The sequence below is a fragment of the Argentina silus genome (assembly GCF_951799395.1).
Source record: "Argentina silus genome assembly, chromosome: 14".
Taxonomy (NCBI): domain Eukaryota; kingdom Metazoa; phylum Chordata; class Actinopteri; order Argentiniformes; family Argentinidae; genus Argentina; species Argentina silus.
This window is the reverse complement of record NC_139668.1, coordinates 1,619,225-1,639,982: the sequence shown is the minus strand read 5'-3', so window position 1 is coordinate 1,639,982 and position 20,758 is coordinate 1,619,225. Positions and strand designations below refer to the sequence as shown.

The window sequence follows — 20,758 nt, the reverse complement described above, 5'->3', positions numbered from 1 at the left end:
ATATCCAGTATACAGTACCCTACGTAAGTAATGGGACAGTGAAGCAGGGACAGTGAAACTATTAGGTTTCAAAGTAGATATTTTGCTTTCATCATCTTTTATTTGATGGTATTTGTGTAGATATTGGTTTTACCATTCAGAAATTACAATACCTTTTATGCATAGTCCCCCTATTTCAGGTTATCCAAAAGTGATGGTGGACACTTGGCTTGACAGGGTAAGTCAGGCTTCACATAATTTGTGCAGTCATAAGAGAGCTCTCAATGTCTAGTATTGATTCTAGGGTTTGCGTTTGTCTTTGATTCTGCTATTGGTGCCTGTGAAAATGAGGACCAAAAAGACATCAATTAAAGTCAGGGAAGCCATTATGAGGCTGAAATATCAGAAACGTAGCCAAAACATTAAACCTACTGTACTAAAATCAACATTTTGGAGCATCATTAAAATAAAAGAAAGCACTGGTGATCTCAGAAAACGGCCTGGTAGGCCAAGGAAGACTTCTACAGTGGATGACCGAAGAATGCTCACCATGATTCAGAAACCCCCCAAAACAACTGTCCCAAAGATCAGGAACACTCTCCAGGAGGTAGGCATGAATGTGTCAGAGACTACAAGACTTCACCAGCAGAACTACAGAGGCTAAATTGCAAGGTGCAAACCATGAGTGTATGGTTTGCTAAAAAGTACCAAAAAGAGCCTGCAGAGTTCTGGAAAAAGGTGTTGTGGACAGATGAGACAAAGATCAACATGTACCAGAGTGATGGCAAGAGTAAAGTGTGGAGAAACTGCCCAATATCCACAGCATACTATCTCATCTGTGAAATATGGTGGAGGGGGTGTTATGGCTTGGCCATGTATGGCTTCCACTGGAATTGGCTCACTTGTCTTAATTGTTGATGTAACTGCTGACAGCAGCAGCAGGATGATTCTGAAGTGTACAGAAACATCTTGTCTGTTCAAACTCATTGAATGGTGCTTCATCACACAGCAGGACAATGACCCAAAACATGCTGCCATAGCAACTAGGGAGGTTTTTAGACCCAAAAAGTGGGATGTTGGTGAAGAGGAGACTCCTCAAAACAAACAACAACTGTAGATGACTGCAGTACAGGCCTGGCAGAGCATCTCCAGAGAAGATACCCAGTATCTGATGGGATCAATGGGATCGCAGACTTCAGGCAGTTATTGCATGCAAAGGATTGTCGACCAAATACTAAAGTTGAGTGCTTAATTTTGACTTTTGATGAATCACTTTTGGGTACCCTGAAATAGGGGGACTATGTATAAAAAGTGTTGTCATTTCTGAATGATTAAACCAATACTTAGACAATACCACCAAATAAGCTGAGAATCTCTACTTTAACCTCATGGTAATTGTTTGATTTCAAATCCAAACATTTGGTGTGTAGAGCCAAAAGAAAAAAAAATGCTTCACTGTCCCATTATTGAACCAGACAAAATGATGGGAGAATGTGCTTGCAATTTAATTGGATGTTACATTCCAAGAACCCTCCCCCCACATGCCTGTAGAATGGGTGTTTGTTGTTATATGGGTCGCCCTTTCCGACGGGGTAGGACTATTTTGCAGAGAGTTGTTGCCTATGCTAGTTTGCAACATTGAAACAAATGAAAGATAACCTGAAGGAAAAACTGAATTATGTTTTTTTGGAGCTCTACCCAAGCAAGGTATTTTATTTGTTTAGCGTTTCACGTGACGTCACTCATTTCAAACAGGTTTCCACCCCTTTGTAGCAACTTTCTGCAAAGGATTTCCTCAGGGTTTCCGAACTAGGAAAGCCCGGTCTCAATGAGATTGCAATAGAGGGGCCTCCCTTTGACATTAGGTCCACCAATTGGCTGTCAGACACAGTGGATCTCCTCACACATACCCATCTCTTTTTTGAGGGTACTCATCTAAAATGGTTATAATTTGGAAACAAGTACCAGCATTTGCAGAAATTGTTGGCTGTAATGCATCATTTTTGCAGAAATTGTTGGCTGTAATGCATCATTTTCCCTAAAGCTATTTCCTGGTTGAGGAAGACGGTTGTTTTTCTCTCCTGCATGAGCCACGGTAGAAACCCATTTGAAACAGTAATCTTTTAAAAAGCTTTGCGTCTTTCCTGCGAAAATAAATACCATACTGTATTGATTTTATGGATGTTTAGCTTCTAGATAATAGTAACTAGTTTCAATATTCTACATGCGCATAACGTGCGTGACAGATGTTGGGAAACTGACACATGGGGACCTCTTGTGTGCACATTTTAGAACCAGTGGCTGAAATTATACAAATTATCCTGTTCAATCACTTCAATATATGTGAAACTAGGCAGAGAATGTTTAAGCTATATTTCATTTGTTGAGGCCCATAAAACTATATTGTACCATACCGACTGAACTGAAAGTAGTATTTATAGAATTATAGACCAATGCATAGAGGCATTCTCATACTTTATTAATAAACATCGAAATTATGTTCCAGTTAGAAAGATTGCACCCTGTTCAGACAAATGGCAAATACTAAACGTTAAAAGACAAAAGTAGGCATTAGTAGGAGATTCTGGGCTTTAGGATTTTCGTGCCTCGTCAACATCTCTTTGTTCCTTCAAAGACATTGTGGGAGTTCTATGGCCTGTTTCCCATGGCCTTTACTGGATTCCACCAGCAGAAGGCTAAAAGGCCAAACTGACTGATCCAACCATGATGGCCAGCACACAAACAATGGCACTTCCCAAACAGAGATAAAAGGCCTTTTCTGCTTTAGTCAAATGATCCCCTAGAAGCTGTCATAAAGATGAGCTGAACAACAGTGAAAGATATTGAATATTTACTTGAAACTCTATTTCAAATGACAGCCTCTCTGATGACAACAAACACCAACCAACACATTAATTAGCAAATCTGGAATGACACCCATTACTCTCTGATCACGGCACATAAGACTATTCTGCCTAATTTTACTTTATGATATTCATCGATAGCATATCATATGCTTCAGTCACATACCCAAAGTTACTTCCACATCTGGAGCTTGCATCTCATTTTCACAATGAAACAGCAATCCAGTCTGTTGACATACATGACGTTACCAGTCACCCTGTGCTTCCTCTCTGAGCTCAGACACTTCACAGTTTGTGGGTCTGATTCCCTACTCGTCACCCAGAGTGATCTGTTTTTTTTGTCATTCTGAAATGTTGTAGGTCATTGCACATCATGCTATTGAACATGTGGAAGAGGCAGCGCCAACTGGGTGAAATGGCTGCCCCTGCTAAAACATGAATGAAACTCGCTGGTGCAATTATCAGTGGCTTTCTGAAGGAGCAGCCTCTGAACAATTGTGATTCAATTAAATCCTGGCTTATGGAACTCATCTCTACCCTCCAACACAATTAACTCATTCATTAATCACAGGGAACAATTAGCAGGAATACACAGAATTAATTTGGTGACTGTCGACAATCTTACATAGCCTCAGAAATCAGCACCATATGCCATATATTCCCCCATAAGAGAATCCCTGAAATACCACAATACTGTTGACCCCTCTATGACGATTTGACTAGAACGCACATGCCAGGCCAGTACAACCCAGACAGCACATATACGTTGGCACTATGTAGCCTATATACTATGTATATATATATATATATTGGTATAGCATCAGCAACATGCCTTATTTTGACAGCGGGACAATGCAGATTTTGTGAATTTTACGCTGCGGATCCATACATTGAACGTATGTAGTGTAGACATCAGAAATGTAATGTCACAACAAATAAGGCAGCTAATGCTACGAGAATCATAAGAGATAGAACACACCTGCGTGCTCCATTTCACCACCTGTTGAATGACGGCAATGAAGTCACAGCAAACTACTATTCTTTATTCTAAAATGAATAAGTTATTGTTTCACATCTTGTTTCTGTGCTTTTTATTGTGACATTTTCTTTGTTGTCTAATTTATATTGTAGCGGTGGCAGGAGTGCAGCCTTCCCAGACAGCACACATGGATCAGATTTACGTTGTTGCTACATCTAAACTACAATACATTTCTAGTGCACTTTACGTTGCATAGATGTAGATTGGAGATATTTATGTAGACAGATTACTGCCAATGTTACAGTAAATAAATAGATGCGCATTTCCTGATGTATTACCGATGGAGGACCTCTGAGAAAAACATCTACTGTAAGTGCATCAGAAATTTCTCGTAGTTTAGATGTATAAATGTAACAACGCCAATCCGATCCATGTGTGTTGTCTGGGAACCAAATAAAAGTCAACACTAAAACAGAATTAGAGAGACATGCTCAGTCAGCTCTGACACAGAATGGTATTAAAGAGGATGAGAACAAAGTTACAGCAGGTCAGCAGTATAGCAGTATAATGGGAACTCTCTGTCTTGACTTTGTGTTAACAATCTACAGTAGTAACCATATCTTTGCTTGTAATACATAGTATTGTTTAGATCAAGTTTATTATCACTTATTTTTTTCTGATATGAAATGGTTCGAGTGAGATATATGCCAATCTTCCTAGCACTCGATCTATCGCCAGTTCACCAGGATCCACTTTAAGGTAAGCTCAATACTGAGCACCATCATGCCTGTGTGAGTGAACAAACAGGAGAGTGCTGAGGGCTTCTGGGAGAGTGCAGTGTAGTGGAACCACACAGGCTGCTGAAGGGAGGGAGAGGCATGAAATATTAACACTGGTCCCTATTTGTGCCACGTCACGTGTTTATGACATCACAGCAGCAGATGCCTGTGACACACAATGCCTGAGGCGCCCAGGAGCAGAAAGTGCTTTTGACTTCGTTGAACATGGAGCACCCGGTGACTGAACACACTTCCATTGGCATAAGGGAATCTCCCAGCAGTGACAGCCAACAAGCAATAAAAACATGAAAATAGTCTCCCCTCATCCCTATACACACAGATGGCTGGCTCCATGGAGCTCCCAGTTTGTAACCAACTGTGTGTGGCTGAGCGGCTGACTGCACAGAGGACAGCTTCCCATACTCTAACTGAACCTTAAAAAGACTACTGTACACCACTAGAATAGATACTGTACTTCGTGTGGCTACAGTTCAAGCATGAATATAAATGAATCAATTTGTGGATAGCCTTCCATTTCCCATGTGGACATGAATAATTCTTCAATGTGGGACGATCCCTGCCCAACTCCTCACATCCCACAGTTAGATTATCGCACATCTCCCAGTTGAGAATGAGTTGGGTGTCACACAAACAGTAACCCATCAAATGCTGGTGAGGGGACTCACATGGTAACCCTGATGACTGAGCCCAGCGTTGTGATTGGCTGGAAGCTGTTTGAGGTCACAGTGGGAGGGACATGCTGTCACTGCCCCCTCCTGAAGGGCACAGTGGGCCCACCACAGGCTAAGGCTGACCTATAGGCTGTACAATATGTATGCAGCTAATGGCTCAAACTGTCAATCACAGTTTACGCCCTTGCCTGGCTAAACTCTTTCTCTAACTACCCTAATAATCGGGTTGTTATGGTCCAAGCCCCAGGCACATGTTATACTGAATGAACTCTTTGAGGACATCCAGTTGTGTAGCGAGGCTATATCTGGATCCAACGACACTTTCAGGCTGACCTTATTGGTACAAACATCTGAAGTAAATAAGTAACATTAATTTTCGTTTGTTTGTATTTACAACTGAATACAACAAAGGTACAAGTCTCTCTGTCTCTAAGTAGATCATATGTTTGGTTCTATATATTTGACTATTGATTACAGCAATTGATTCAATTTGATGTGCAGGATACTGTACATTTCTAATGCAATTTTAATATTGACACTTCCTGTTGCATATACAGTGCATTTGGAAAGTATTCAGACCCCTTTACTTTTTCCACATTTGTTATGTTACAGCCTTAATCTAAAATGGATTAAATTCATTTTTTCCCCTCATCAATCTACACCCAATACCCCATAATGACAAAGCCAAAACAGGTTATTAGAAATGTTTGCTAATTTCTTAAAAATAAAAAACTGAAATATCACATTTACATAAGTATTCAGACCCTTTACCCAGTACTTTGGCAGCGATTACAGCCTCAAGTCTTCTTGGGTATGACGCTACAAGCTTGGCACATCTGTATTTGGGGAGTTTCTCCAATTCTTCTCTGCAGATCCTCTCAAGCTCTGTCAGGTTGGAAGGGGAGCGTCGGTGCACAGCTATTTTCAGGTCTCTCCAGAGATATTTGATTGGGTTCAAGTCCGGGCTCTGGCTGGGCCACTCAAGGACATTCAGAGACTTGTCCCGAAGCCACTCCTGCATTATCTTGGCTCTGTGCTTAGGGTCGTTGTCCTGTTGGAAGGTGAACCTTCGCCCCAGTCTGAGGTCCTGAGTGCTCTGGAACAGGTTTTCATTAAGGATCTCTCTGTACTTTGCTCCGTTCATCTTTCCTCGATCCTGAGTAGTCTCCTAGTCCCTGCCGCTGAAAAACATCCCCACAGCATGATGCTGACACCACCATGCTTGTGTGTAGATTGATGAGGAAAAAATACATTTAACCCTATGATTCCTCTCATGCTATGCAGAATAGCAAGCTACTGTAAACAATGTGAATCACGGTATGGCTCTATATTTAGATCTGTAAATGAGGAACATTAACATTTGATTAAGGCAATATGCTAATGATATGCTGTGATTTTTTTAAATAATTCAAATCAAATATGCTAATTTGTAGAGCAGCTTGTTTGAGGGAAATGTAATCATGTCCTACATGACCAGGAGATATGCTAACACACACATAGAGCAAGTGTAGCATAATACGAAGTATACGCAGTAATACGCAGTAAAACAACAAACAAAAGAAGAATTAAAGACAGCTAAGGCATGCAGTATGAGAAGAGGATAATAACATGCAATGAGTGTTACATCTTGTGTTACATAAAATCTAATCTGCCTTCAAATAACACCAGATGGCATATCCTAGAAACAGTGGTGTTCATACAGGGGAAGCAATGACATAATAGCTACGACAGAGGGAGCATACAATGATCCACCACTATCGCACCATTCTGCCCTGCTGTTTCATCCTAAAACAACCAAGTCTGCAGACTCTTAATGAAATGCATTGAATCTTAAAAGATTACGATTTACTATATATAGACAAGGCTTTCTCCACACTGCCTCTGGCCGCCCCAGGTCAAATGAGACTAACAGAGAGCTCTCACCTGCATCCACTTGACTGGACATATAAATCAATGAATCATGACATTCAGCTGAGAGGAGAGCAAAACATAGGTTCCAAAACAAATGGTCCATAAAAAAACCTTGAAGCATGAGGTCCGCAGAGACCAACAAACATGTGTGTTTGGCTTACCGCCAGCTATTGTTGTTGAAAAGGATATAATAGACTACACTTTCAGATGAAATACGGTGCTGTATGACATGTCCTTGATACTACCAACTTAAATAAAATTTAGTATGCTTTTTGAAACGATTAATATTGAGCATATCTAATCTCTAAATCTCTATAAGTCTTTTGGTTTCTTGTAATTGCCATTATGTCTGTCTGTCTGTCTCTCTGTCTCTCTCTCACTCAAGCTACAAAAGCTGGGAAAAAATAAGTAAAAAGCAAACGCAAAAGCTAGCCATCAAGTTCAGCATTGTACAGTATCAAGTGTTTGACCTTCAGTCATTCACCATGATAATTCAGAGAAACATTTTCATGTGGCAACCCAGAAAGAAAGAAAAAAAACAATGTGGTGCAGGAATCTTTGGCTGTGAGGGGAAATCACAGATTGAAGATAGAATCAAGGATTCTGTGGTACATTTGTATCTTTAAAAGACAATGTCAGTATGTGCACCTCTTTTGCTAAATAGATGAATGTACACACGTGTATGGATCCAAATCACCAGTTATTCTCTGTGTTAGGATAAACAGAGTTGTTAGTTAATGCATTCAGACCTCGTACATTCGTACTCTATACCACATGGAAGACAAGACATTGACGTTTGAATACCTTTTTTAATCTGTAATCATCTACAGTATGAGACAAGCAGTTTGTGATGATCAGATATCCTTGATATCACCAGGATTATTCTAATCTTTATACAGAGTGGAAGTGCAATAGCAGGTGTGTAGTGCAATGGCAACAATTATCTTGAATTGTTAGTTTACAGGACATCAATCTGCATAAATTCTGACAGAGCACATTGTGGAAGTAAAGAACAGCAAGTTCACCAAATAGAAAGAAAGTAGAGGGAAGTTCACCAAAGAGAAGATTGAGTAGAGGGATCCATTACGACAGGCCCTAACATCACAGCATTGAGTGTGATTCATCAGACATGGAATGAGAATGCATTGAAAACACATGAATGGCACCCTCCATCCTGTTTGGATGGCACAGTACTTAGGCACCTGTCTTAAAACCTAAGCATCCGGCCCCGTAAACCAAGAACAGTTGTACTAAACAAAAGTGATCAGATTAACATGGTCACAGCGAGCAATTCAACTGTTAGTTTAATAGATCAGCAGGCCAGGTAAAGCTGAGGACAAACACAGAGGAGAGGAAGTGATCATGCGGGTGGCTAGGGAAGTACTGATCACACATTGATGTCGCAATGAGCTGCAAATTGGCTTACTTTGCTAATCACTCCCATAGCCAGCTCTGCCATGACTTCCACCAGAGTGTGCAGGAGACTATCACCAGAGTGTGCAGGAGTCATTCACCAGAGTGTGCAGAAGACATTCATCAGAGAGTACAGGAGACATTCGCCAGAGTGTGCAGAAGACATTTACCAGATTGCAGGAAACATTTACCAGAGTGTGCAGGAGACTTTCACCAGAGTTTGCTGAAGACATTTACCAGACTGCAGGAAACATTTACCAGAGTGTGCAGGAGACATTTACCAGACTTGGCAGGAGCCATGCTAACACCTTTGCACCCACGGACTGAATTTATACTCAAGGCCTTTCGGGCCACTAACCAAATCACATCCAGGCGAGACATTGCATATCTGAGAGTGGACATATTTCAGTTCGGGAGAGCTACTGTACACTAGTGGATTTTTTTTCTGCTCAATCCCATGAACTCTGTTCCAAATTACTGTTCTTTCTATTACAGATCAGAAGCTGCCTCAGCAATAGTAATAATTACAATAATAATAATACAAAATAATAATCATAATAACAATAATCATAATAACACTGATATTAATATAATATGAATAATAATCATTCAAGCTCCAAGCAGCGATTAATGAGGTCTAAGCCTCTTGGCAAAGTCATGAGATTAAATGGCTGTCTGAGAATGGTCAAGGGAGAGCCTTGGAGATGTGACCCTGACAATAATAATAATAATAATTATAGTAATTATAATTATTAATAGTACATTGAATTTATATAGCACTTCTCTAAGACCCAAGAACACTTTACAAAAAGTAAACAGCATCACCTAATAGAACTGTATAAGCCATTACCCACCTACTGAACTGTAGTCTGGACGAACAATCGCACAGTACAATTCCATACTGTAAAACAAGCATACCGAATGACACTATTTTTGTGGGAAAAATGGGAAAAATGAAAAACTGTTTCACTCTGTTTCACACTGGCACATCTGGATCTGAAAGCTCTGCGACCCTACTGGCGAAAGCTAAACGTCATGTAGCTTCCAAAACACATACAGAAACTGCTGCATCTACAGTTCCACAACAACTGTCACATGACCTTGGGACAGGGAGAGACCTTACACTGCTGTACTGTAGCCTCCAGAGCAACAGTGGGCCGACTCAGAGGGCTGCAGTCAGTTCTGTTCCATTAGAGGAGGGGAAGGTTACTGAGCTGACCTGGCACTGAACACATTTACTGATCTTCTGTTGATCTGACGCTAACAAACACAAGAAAAACATCAATACGCTCTTGATTAAACAAAGCTGTTTATATACTGTAGCAGTCCTAACAATCCATACCACGATTCCAATTACAAAGATAACGCTGGTAATGATGAATACAATCTTGTTGTGACATTGTTTAAATACCACTGGAGGCCGGTGACTTGAAACATTTAGGAGGATCGGAGACTTGACAGATAGGGGCAGGACAGGATTTCACTGTGAAGACAAACACCACAAATGTGTATGTGTATGTGATTGACTCCACATACAGTAATGAGAGCATTTGACAGGGCTACTCACAGTGCTTGGAGAGAAAACATGAATGCCCCAGGGGAGGAGAGGGCACATGGGACATGGCTTCAGTTTATGTCAGGAGACAGTTGATACAGGTATTTGGAGTGGAGTGGTCATCACCTCGGGATATTCGATGAAGCTAAGATAGATTGGTAGATGCCTGGTTAACTGACTGGTTAGTATAATAATTTGTATGAAAATCGAACAAAAAAAATCTCTCTCTCTCCAGAATGGTGCGCCAGAAACTACATGCACAGTCAGTGAACTAGCTAGCCTATAAAAACACACACAGGATAAAAAACAGGCCTGTAAATGCTTGTCGTCGGAAGCCCTCATTTTACATTGAAACAAAGTGAAAAAATAAACACACAAATTAATAAGGCTTACGGAGCAGTGAGGAGAACCTGCACAATCTGTGTTATCTATTCCCATTCAACCTGCAGAACCATCTGGAACCATTTGTAACCACTGTTGAGACCATAGAAAGTGAAACACTAAATTTTAACCTTTTTTTGTGTGTGTGAGCTGTTTCAGTGCATTTTGTGCAGCAGCAGCAGTTTATGTACAGATGTTTTTATTTTGTATTTTATTTCATTTGATCAAAATTCATGGGAGACCATCCTCTTCGTCAATCGACCAGCCTCCCGTACATTACTGTAGGTTAAACGAAGCACAGCAATTCAAGAAATTCAACTATACACAATTTAATTTGACAAATAAAAATATGAGTTACATATATATTTAAATAACGCATAGAGTGCTCCTATTAATACGCCTTGCTAGTGATTGTAATCTAGGTGTGTGTCTTGGTGTCCCTGGAGAGGTCAGAGCATGTAAAATGTTAATTGCTGCAACAATTACACCAGTAGTCTCATGCTATGAAAATATAACCCAGTGGCAATAAACCATTTGCTTTCAGTCATGACATGATGAACACATGACATTAACACAAAATATGAAAGCCCGAAGCTCACACACTAGGTAAATAAGTATCAGAGAAAATCATGTTACCATGTTAAATGGTGGTACGATTTCAGTAACATAAGCCTATTGTCAGACCACTTTCTCTCTCCTTTTCCCTGTCTGAAAACTGCCTTCTGTTTTTGTTTTTATTGGAGCATTCAAAGAGTAATGATATCAGCAGACACCAATGCCATGTGACAGTTAGACAGAGCTCAGCATTTGCTCTAGAAGGGCGGCTGTTCCATCTGATTTTAATGAGCATTAATTGGTAGTTAAAGCATAAAGATGTGTGACACACACTCATCAACCGTTCTTGGCCTTGATAGTGGGATGGCTGGGTCTGTGCTCAGATGAAAGCTCCTCTGTTAAACACTGTCTCTACTGTCTCACAAGTCATGGCACACAGTGCTTGTGAGACTTGTGTGAACAAGAAATAAATGATGGTGGGGAAAAGGTAGATCATTCCTCCATTTACAATCTAAGTCTCTCTCTGGCAAACATTGTTCATCATACTCAAAGTTGACTTAAAAACTGGCAAAGACTGTAAAGAGCTGTAAGATTTCCTGGCAGAGAGCTGTTTCCCTCTATTACTCACGCAAAACAGCCTGATTTTGCATTGAAGAAGCTGCCATCTCATAACCAGGGCGAAGTTCCATCCACACACTGGGGAGAGATGGGCCCGGCTCAGCCAAAATAAATGTGTCTATTGTTGTGAAAATATGGAAGCCTGTGGCTGGAGCAAGGAGGGGTCTGTACTGTGTGTATGAGTGTGTGTGTGTGTGTGTGTGTGTGTGTGTGTGTGTGTGTGTGTGTGTGTGTGTGTGTGTGTGTGTGTGTGTGCGTGTGCGTGTTGGAGGGGTCTTTGAATCGTTGTTAAGCCCCCTGAGCTACGACAAGTTAAATAACTGGGCTTTTCCAACACCCTGTTTTACCATTCCATTAGATACTGCATTGCAGTATATTTGTATCAGACCTGTTTTTTTCTTCTCATAATGTACTTAAAGCATACAGTACATTATCAATGTCAAATCATTATATCATCATAAGTCATCATATGAGGTATATATTACTATATTATCATAAAGCTACTACTACCACATTGTGATTTGACACAACACACACAGGCCATCAAATGCATTCTGGGACCAGGCAGGCTTTCCTGGAATGGAGAAAAGCATGTTGACAGAAGGTGTAGGTGTCAAGTAAAGAGAAGGAATGTGGTGAGACGTGTGGAGAGAGAGAGAGAGAGAGAGAGAGAGAGAGAGAGAGAGAGAGAGAGAGAGAGAGAGAGGCTCCTGGTCTGTGTTTGTATATGTAAAGCCAATAAAGTGACCTTTATTCCTGGCTACCTTAGCAGCAAAATGTTTGCCTCTGATGCACCGGGGTTCAAAAGTTCAGAACTGCTGCTATATTGTTTCTATCCCCTTTCTTCTTTTTCTTTTCAAAGGCGTATAAACCCTCTTTAAACCCTTTAAGTGGATTAACCCTGGTGTTTTTATTCCCAAATACTTTCATCGTGAAATGTTCATTTTCAGCTTATTGAAAAGCATAAGACATGGTAAAGACATGGGAGCCACTATATATATATTTTTTTTAGCTCAGGGGCCATTACTGTCATAGGCTGACCACTAATCTCTGTCATATCCTACAGTGCAATATACGCAGTGTTATGTCCAATTGGAACCTAACTTGTAATGTCGAATCATTATTTTTGATCTCTCATCAGGGTTAGGGTTAGGGTTGCCATGGCGCTAGTTGTGTCAAGGTGGCATACATAAATCAGAAACAAGTAAATGTCAGGCTCCTCTGGCTCTCTGTGATCTACCATTTCCTTCTTCTTTCTTTACATTGACTGTTGACTACATTGACTCTGTTCATGGACCAGTCACCACCTCTCCTATCTTTATGTGGAAACACGTGGGGGTCCATGTGCAATCAGTGGGACTTGTGACAGGAGTTGATTTAACAAATGATTTGGAACCTTTATGGTTGAGACTCCTTCAGATCAATTCAACCAAATTTGACGATAGTAACCATACGTATACGTACGTATACTGTATGGGAGGTCAAATACTCAAAGTACACATGCTGTGTAACTCATCAGCTGTGTAACAAACACAACATTTGGCTGTTAAGCTCACAACGGTCAAGCGAATTTGCCACCCAGTGAGACGGGAAAATCCAGTCTTTGTCAGAGAAGAGACCCTGGCAACGCTGTGTGTGGGGCTTACAAAAGAGAGAAAGAAGGAGCCATGGAAATGCAGTCGATTAGGCAAGGCTTAAGAGTGATCGCACAGCCGGCAGCAATAGAGCACTGTGATGGCACGTGCCACCGTGAAATACAACACATAATCACCTCCTCTTTGAATCAAAATATTGTTAGTAAGCTGGAAAACATTTTGAAATGGTTACAGTGTCTTTCAATGTCCTTACACACAGTATAGAGTACAGCAAAGTCAACACAGTCCGCAATGCTACTGTTAACTGTTTATATAACCGATTAATAAGCTGACAATAAGTCAGATGTTCTGAGTTTTCATTGTAGCAGTCCCCTGAATGCTAGTAACTAAGCTGGTATATGACACACACAAGTGATTCACTAAAAGCCTACCGAACATACTGTATCTAATCCCTTGTAACATTTAATCTGTTTAGACATAACATATTACGAGTGGCCTATATATATGTCTTCATTGGTCTTTTATATGCTACATACAGTAGAAGTAATTCCTGATCAAATTGAAATACTGTACTGTAACTCTTCATTTTGGGACATTTTAGGTTCTTGTCGGTGAAACACATCGCAAGAGGGAAAGAAATGGGATGCTTTCCAATAACACAACACAGTGAGCAGCTATTCAGAAGGCAAGGCATGTTCAGTGTTTCGACATCTGTTGCATTATCTAAGTTATACATCGCAGATACAGTGTAATGCAGTTATAAGATAGTTTAATCCATTCCATTAAACCAGACTGGTCTCCTACTCAAATTGTGTACCTATACATGATAGTGTGTGGTTGATGCTGTTAGCTATACTGGCAGGTGAGTACGGAAGGCAGAACGCCATATAAAGAGACTGGTGGGGCGGTGCAGGTATTATAAAGAGACTGGTGGGGCAGTGGAGGCATTAACAGGTTGTCTTGGAACCTGAATGTCGCTGGTTCAAATTGCTCTATGGACAACAATTGTTACTAATTATTGTTGCTAATGCTAATGTTTGCTAGTGCCTTCCCATGACAACTTACCCTAACCTTAACCACTCAAAGCTAATACGTTATACTGTCTAATCACCAATTTGATATATTAATATTAACCTGTTACGTAAATCATGTAAATTCACCTACCGTATCTAAAATCCACCTACCGTATCAAAAATCTCTTGAATGCGTCAAGCAGGACATACAATTCATGTATAGTACAATATCATATATAGTACGCATTCTGAACTGTGTTCAGCATTAAACACAGATTTTCCCATTGACCTTTCTGACTGATTTTTATTCATAAGGTATCATAAGGAAAGGACATAAGAACCATAATGGTGGTCATACTGTAGCATGCCTCCCTACTAGCCCTAGTAGCACTGCCCTCCCCACAAGGCCTCCCCCCAACAGCAAAAACATTGATTGGACAAACTTCTCAGATTAGCCGTCTTTTATTAACCTATAATCAAGCACAAAAACCAAATGGGGAGTTTGCACTTGTGAAGTTTGCAAAGCCATAGGCTTGTTGAGAGGCTACAAATGTCGCGAAGTCAGACTCTTATTTGGGAAGACTAAGGGGAAAAACTGCCACTAGCTCTCTGTTTACAAAGTGAAGTAAAGGCTGATCTTTGACTGTGGTGTGCACCCACACCACACAAAAGAGTAACCTAAATACTGTATTAGAGGATTTATTCACATTTCAAATACACTGTAGGTGATTGTCTGGTACCGGGTTGGGGCCCTAGGAGGCTCGTGGGGGAGGAGGGGGTCTCCATACACCAGTGCCTAGTAGTCATTATCTCTATTTTTTTCTCTCCAGTTTGTGTTTAGCAGATGGGACCAGACTTCTGCTTGGTTAGTCTTACTGTCCTGGGAGCCCTGAGTCGGGCATAGTATTTTAAATCAAATATAAACACTCTTATTGTCTCTGCAAAAGCTGATCAAAACGCAAACCTTCTTGACATTCCCAAGAATAGATTGTGCACCTGAAGTTATTTATTTATCTTATGCTATGGTTTTCTTAAAGCCATAAAAGATGTGAAAGTAAACTCCATCAATCATTGAGGTGTATCCTACCTGTGAGTACCGCAGCATTATTCTGGTGCGCCCTGAAAGAGGTCTCTTGTGCAGCCAGCCATCCTCTCTATTCGCTGCATCTAGTATGCACTTAGCAGGACCATTTGCTACCCATAACGGGCCTGGGTCATGCCCCCTGTTTCCGTTCCACTCACCTCAACAACCATTTTAAAATCCACTGTCTAAAACAAACATGCTTTACATTCTTTAAGCTCATTTTATTTGAATCATGAATGCATCACTAGATCCAGAGCCTGCATTGCAGCATCATTTCAGGACCATATCGGATGGATTGTGATACACAAATCCAAATGTGTTCTATATTTTCTTTGCATCTCTAAAAAACAATATGCTGGGGTTTCGAATGCAACAACGTTTAGAAAGGGCATCAGTCTATCTATAATAGAATATGATCTAATAAAATACAATGCACTCACACAGTATATTAGTCTTCAGAATTATGTTTGTGTGGTCCAGCAATAAAGCCCAGGGGAGCATTAATAAAGCATGTGCTAGCCTTTTCTTTCTTTACTTTACTATTTTTGCCTCATACCGGTTACAAAAGTATTCTTGGGATGTGCATATTACAACGCTCCATAAAATAAAATACAATATAATGAGAGAATATAATATAAAGTAATAACCGAAGGAGGTTATCACCATCCTGGTTGATGCACCTGCTCCCATACACAGCTGGGTGTAAGGGACATATTAGATCTCAAGGATGGTCACACTCACCTGAGAAGAAGTTCTTGGTTCGCAGGTAACTGACACTCAGCCGTAGAATAGACAGTTTATCCAAGCTGGAAGTGACCTCGTCTGGAAAGGGCAGAAGGCTGGCCAAACGATCCAGTTCAGAGTTCAGTCGATCCCGGTGGCGCTTTGATGGGTTTGATTTGACCACTTCAACTGAGAGCTGTTTTGCACTGAGCAGGGAAAGAGAAAGGTGTTCATGAAATATCAGAGAGCAACCACAGAGATAAAGCAGTCATTCTCACAATGTCACTAAGTTAAAAAGAGGATTAATTACCACTCAGTAACAACATGTAGGCTATAAATATGTTATGTTAATCATTTATGCAATAGTTCTTCTGGCTGTATATTCCAAAAAGGTCTTCCATTTCTTCCCTAACAAAATGTTAATAATATGACAATTAGTATCAATTCCAATAACAACAACAGAAATGTCATCAACAACAAAACAAAACAACAAAAACTATAATAATAATAGCAATAATAAGTGTACAGTGAACATGTTGTCTCCCATGAATGATGTAGGGCCCCTCTATAAAAGGAAAGTGATGGAAGGAAGCCTGCGAATGAAGCAAGACGTTTATTATTATGCGGTTGGTAGGTGGTTTCACAAATAGGCTACAACAAAATATTTGCCGAGCCAAATGATTTGGTTGCAAATCCGACTGGCCATAAAGCTAGGTTACACAACTCTGGTTTTTGTATTGATAACGGCAAAAGTCAAAAGGCAATGCAAAGTGGCAAAAGGCAAAGTGTCTGTATTAAATGATGCTGCATAACAGACACTCACGCAATATTATTCCCAAATTGGTTAGGCTATAGGCCTACTGCATTAGGCCACACTCCTACAGCTGCATTTGCAGCCAGATTGAAAAGCCACCGGAACCTGTAATGCTTATTTTGTTACAGTCCTGACGGTTTATTCGTTTTTATTAGTTAATCAGTCTTGCTTCTTACAGAATTGCGTTGATTTCTCAAAATATTATTCCCAAATTCGTAAGGCTATATGCCTACTGCATTAGGCTACATTCATAGGTCTCCACTTTGCACCCTATTATGACATTTTTTATGATTTTAATCATTAAACAATCGCCAGATGCATTTTTCACCATAGTTACATAAATTACAGTGTAATTCCGTAAATGCTGAATGGAAATACCCATCATTCACCTAAGTTACATACAAATTGTCCCAGTGGTGTCAGTGAACCTAAGCTATGGCACAGTATCGTACTGCATATTTCACGGGGCACCAACAGAACACTAAAATTATCATAATGTGTTTCAAGTGACCAGTGTAGAGTTTTGTTAGCGTTTCCTGTCATTTTGAAAGCTCTGAAAAATGCTGATGATGTATTCTGCTGTTTTTGATGATCAATGAGCAAAAGGTCTTTCCATGTAAAATGTTTCATTAGAATAGCTAAAACGACACAAAAACTCAGAACAGCGCCACCCTATGGTCAAACACAACCATACCCTCGAGCTTAGTTGAATCCATACCGCTGATCATCTGTGTTAAATTTCAAGACTCTAAGTCAAACAGATCAAGAGAAATAAATATGTGATTGTTATAGCGCCACCATGTGACAGATCAGAATATGACTGCATATCATCGGTCTTGAGAGTGTTAGACATATGTTTGTCAAGTTTGGTAGTGTCGCACCCCACCATGTCTGATTTCTAAGCATGGAAATTATAGGATGCACCCTTATTAAAGTGAACTGGTTCAGAGCAGCCATGTTGTTTGAGCTGCTTGACTGAATGATTTTGCATTGATAGAACTTGGTCCGTAGATTCTGTATATGGATTGTCATGCAGATCAGCCCTGTGGCTGCAGAGGAAATGTAATTTGAGTGTTTTTCACAAAATTCTAAATGGTGGAAAATCCATCATGGCAGAAGTTATGGTTCCTTGAGGCAAATTTGTTCCTGGTGAAGAGACGTATGCAGCAAATTTCAGAATTGTTGGTCATACAGGTGCGGGTTGTGGCCTGGTTGTGGGTTGTCTGTTCGCGTTTCCTTTTGAAACATCTGAGAATTGCTCATGATGTATTCTGTTGTGTTTTCAATGTTGTAGCAGACTTTAAACATCTTCTCCTCCTTTGCGGATCTGCATGAGATTTGGTAGACATGATCTATGGACAAAGGTCTTTCCATGTAAGATGTTTCATTAGATTAGCTAAAACAACATGGCCGCTAAAATCTCAAAACGTTTAACACCACCACCCTGTGGTCAAACACAACCATATTCTAGAGAGCATGTAAATAATACGACAAACCTTCCTACGGGCTTAGGGCACCAAATTGGTTCTAAAGAGCGCTGCGCAACACTAAGTTTTAGTGGCCATGGCCGCTAAATTGGTAAATTCGTTGAGCAAACTTTCAGTTGGGGTTAGAGTATAGGCGGAGGGCAGGTCTCCGGCAATGAGTGGATAATTTAATATGATATAAAGATGCCCATTGTCCTCGCCAATCAGGATTTCACTGGGAATGTTTGAATGGATAATCATTTGTGACAAATAAAATGCCCATACTATCAGTTGTAGGCAACAAAGTAATCACAAGCTTAAGTGTCTATGATATCATAATCTAAACACTCAACAAGCCTACAGTGGCGAACCAAATTCAACCTGCTGCATGTCTCCAAAAGCTGTAACGATTTAATGTACAGTACCTTTGTCATGTTTCTTAGAATTTGCGATCAGCTAAATAAATAGGCAATTATCCGTTATCTCTAGCAACCCCCAGTCATAACCATAATTATGGCTGCCACTTTAGTGTAGTCTTACAGTTTTTATTTATAGCATTTAATGTATTTATTTATAGCATTTCATACCCTTTTTTTCCTCTGTAAACGCCGTCAGGACTGTACGGTTAGTATTACAGTAGCCTATTGTAGGCCTACTTAGGGTCGCTGCCAATAGTGGATATTATTCAAGTAGTAAAAATAAATACATTGCGGGATCATTGTGTAGCGCATTGTTTGAACCTGTTAAGACAGCGATGCCCACGGTTCCAATGATCAGTAGGGGGGATCATGCAGTGTGGGGGGTGGACTTACATAAGCCTATTGTATGCTAGCAATTTATATTATTTTCCCATCCCAATATTACCATGGACTGAATAAGTGGCATTTGACAACTTTCGGGATGATTCTAACAACCTGTTCAGTTTGTGCGTAAAGGCTCTCCAGGCGTATTTTCTATGAAATAAGTATTTTCTATGAAGTTCATATTTTCCTGTAAACTGTATAGTATACAATGTTTAAAATATTCTCCTATTTGATTTTACCCTGTTAAAAACAGGCACGGTTTGATGATTTAATTAGTAAGCTAGTTGGCACAGAGAGTGGAGGAGTTTGTTGTAGGCTACGCAACATTGGTCATTGGATGTTTTAGGCTTACAGAATTTCATAATACGAGAATAGACACTACTTCAACATATGTATAGAGGATGTACTGGTGGGAGACAACTGCTGCCGTTATTATCTAATAAGTGTCTATTTTCACCTACTGGTAACTATTGAACGTGGAACGTCATAGGTTTGAATATTCCAACTACCCTTGACATGTCCTCCGAAAACTCCAATTTACTGCTCCGCCAATATTGGTGCCAAATTTGTGTTGGTCGTGGCAGATGCACTTTGGTGACGCCGAATTACCAAAACGTTCTTTGTACATAGTTTTAGTGGTGCGCAGCGCTCCTTAGCGGAAGCAAATTGGGGCCTTTAGACGCCTAAAAAATAAATAAGTAAATAAATAATAATAATGATAATAACTATAATAATATGTCGTTGTTGTTGTTTTTGTTGTTGATGTTGTTTTGTTGTTTTATCAATACTATATCTATACATATACGCCTACAAATATGTGTATACCTTTCTATCCCTAAGACATTTACAGGACCCTAAATCTAATATCATAAGCTTTAGATAAGCCTGGCATTTCAAACAAGAAATTACAATATATGCAGTGTCACGAATTAGTAACACTGAGGTTTAATCATGTTCTAACGTTTGCCAACAGACTCAGTGTTTGTAAATGTTTGTAAATCTCAGACTCAGTCACTGGACTATGAAAAACACTGTGGGAGAACGGGAAATTAATACAATATGTGATAAGCATGAGTAGGTCTAATGCCAGCCTCTTGCACCTGTGCCCAAAGCACATGCATGAATTTATTTGCATTAGAATGTAATTCTCTCCCCATAGGCCTGCAGTAAATGGCCATTTCAACTTTGTTATCTCATGCTTAGGTCAAAATGCTTAATCAAAATGATGTGTTGACGGAATTATTCAGGACCTATATAAGAATATACGTGCATTCCTCCCATGGCTTAAACAATGTAATGTGGGACATTAAACAGATTTCAAAAAGAAGACAAATGCATGAGAAACTGTCTTTAGTTTGGGCGGCTGGTATTATAGGACCGTCCCGTCATATAAAAAAGCTAGCCGTATGTAATGAAGAATGTCATCAAGAATGTGTAGGGACAATAATATTCAACCTTAATATTGTTATAAAGCCATTGTTACAATGGTTCACTTTGAGTAACGGGCATGTTTTGGGAGTGAAATATCAGCACA

General features: G+C 40.0%; 1 protein-coding gene across 1 annotated transcript in view; it reads right to left on the bottom strand.

The window, feature by feature from the left end:
* Window positions 1-20,758, bottom strand: part of ahr1b (aryl hydrocarbon receptor 1b) — a gene marked incomplete at both ends in the record, with an annotated part of 53,731 nt that overhangs the window by 32,907 nt on the left and 66 nt on the right. The window contains one exon of the mRNA XM_083684997.1: window positions 16,160-16,347. Within this exon, the coding sequence (XP_083541123.1) occupies window positions 16,160-16,347 (188 nt within the window). The remainder of the gene's footprint in view (window positions 1-16,159; window positions 16,348-20,758) is intronic.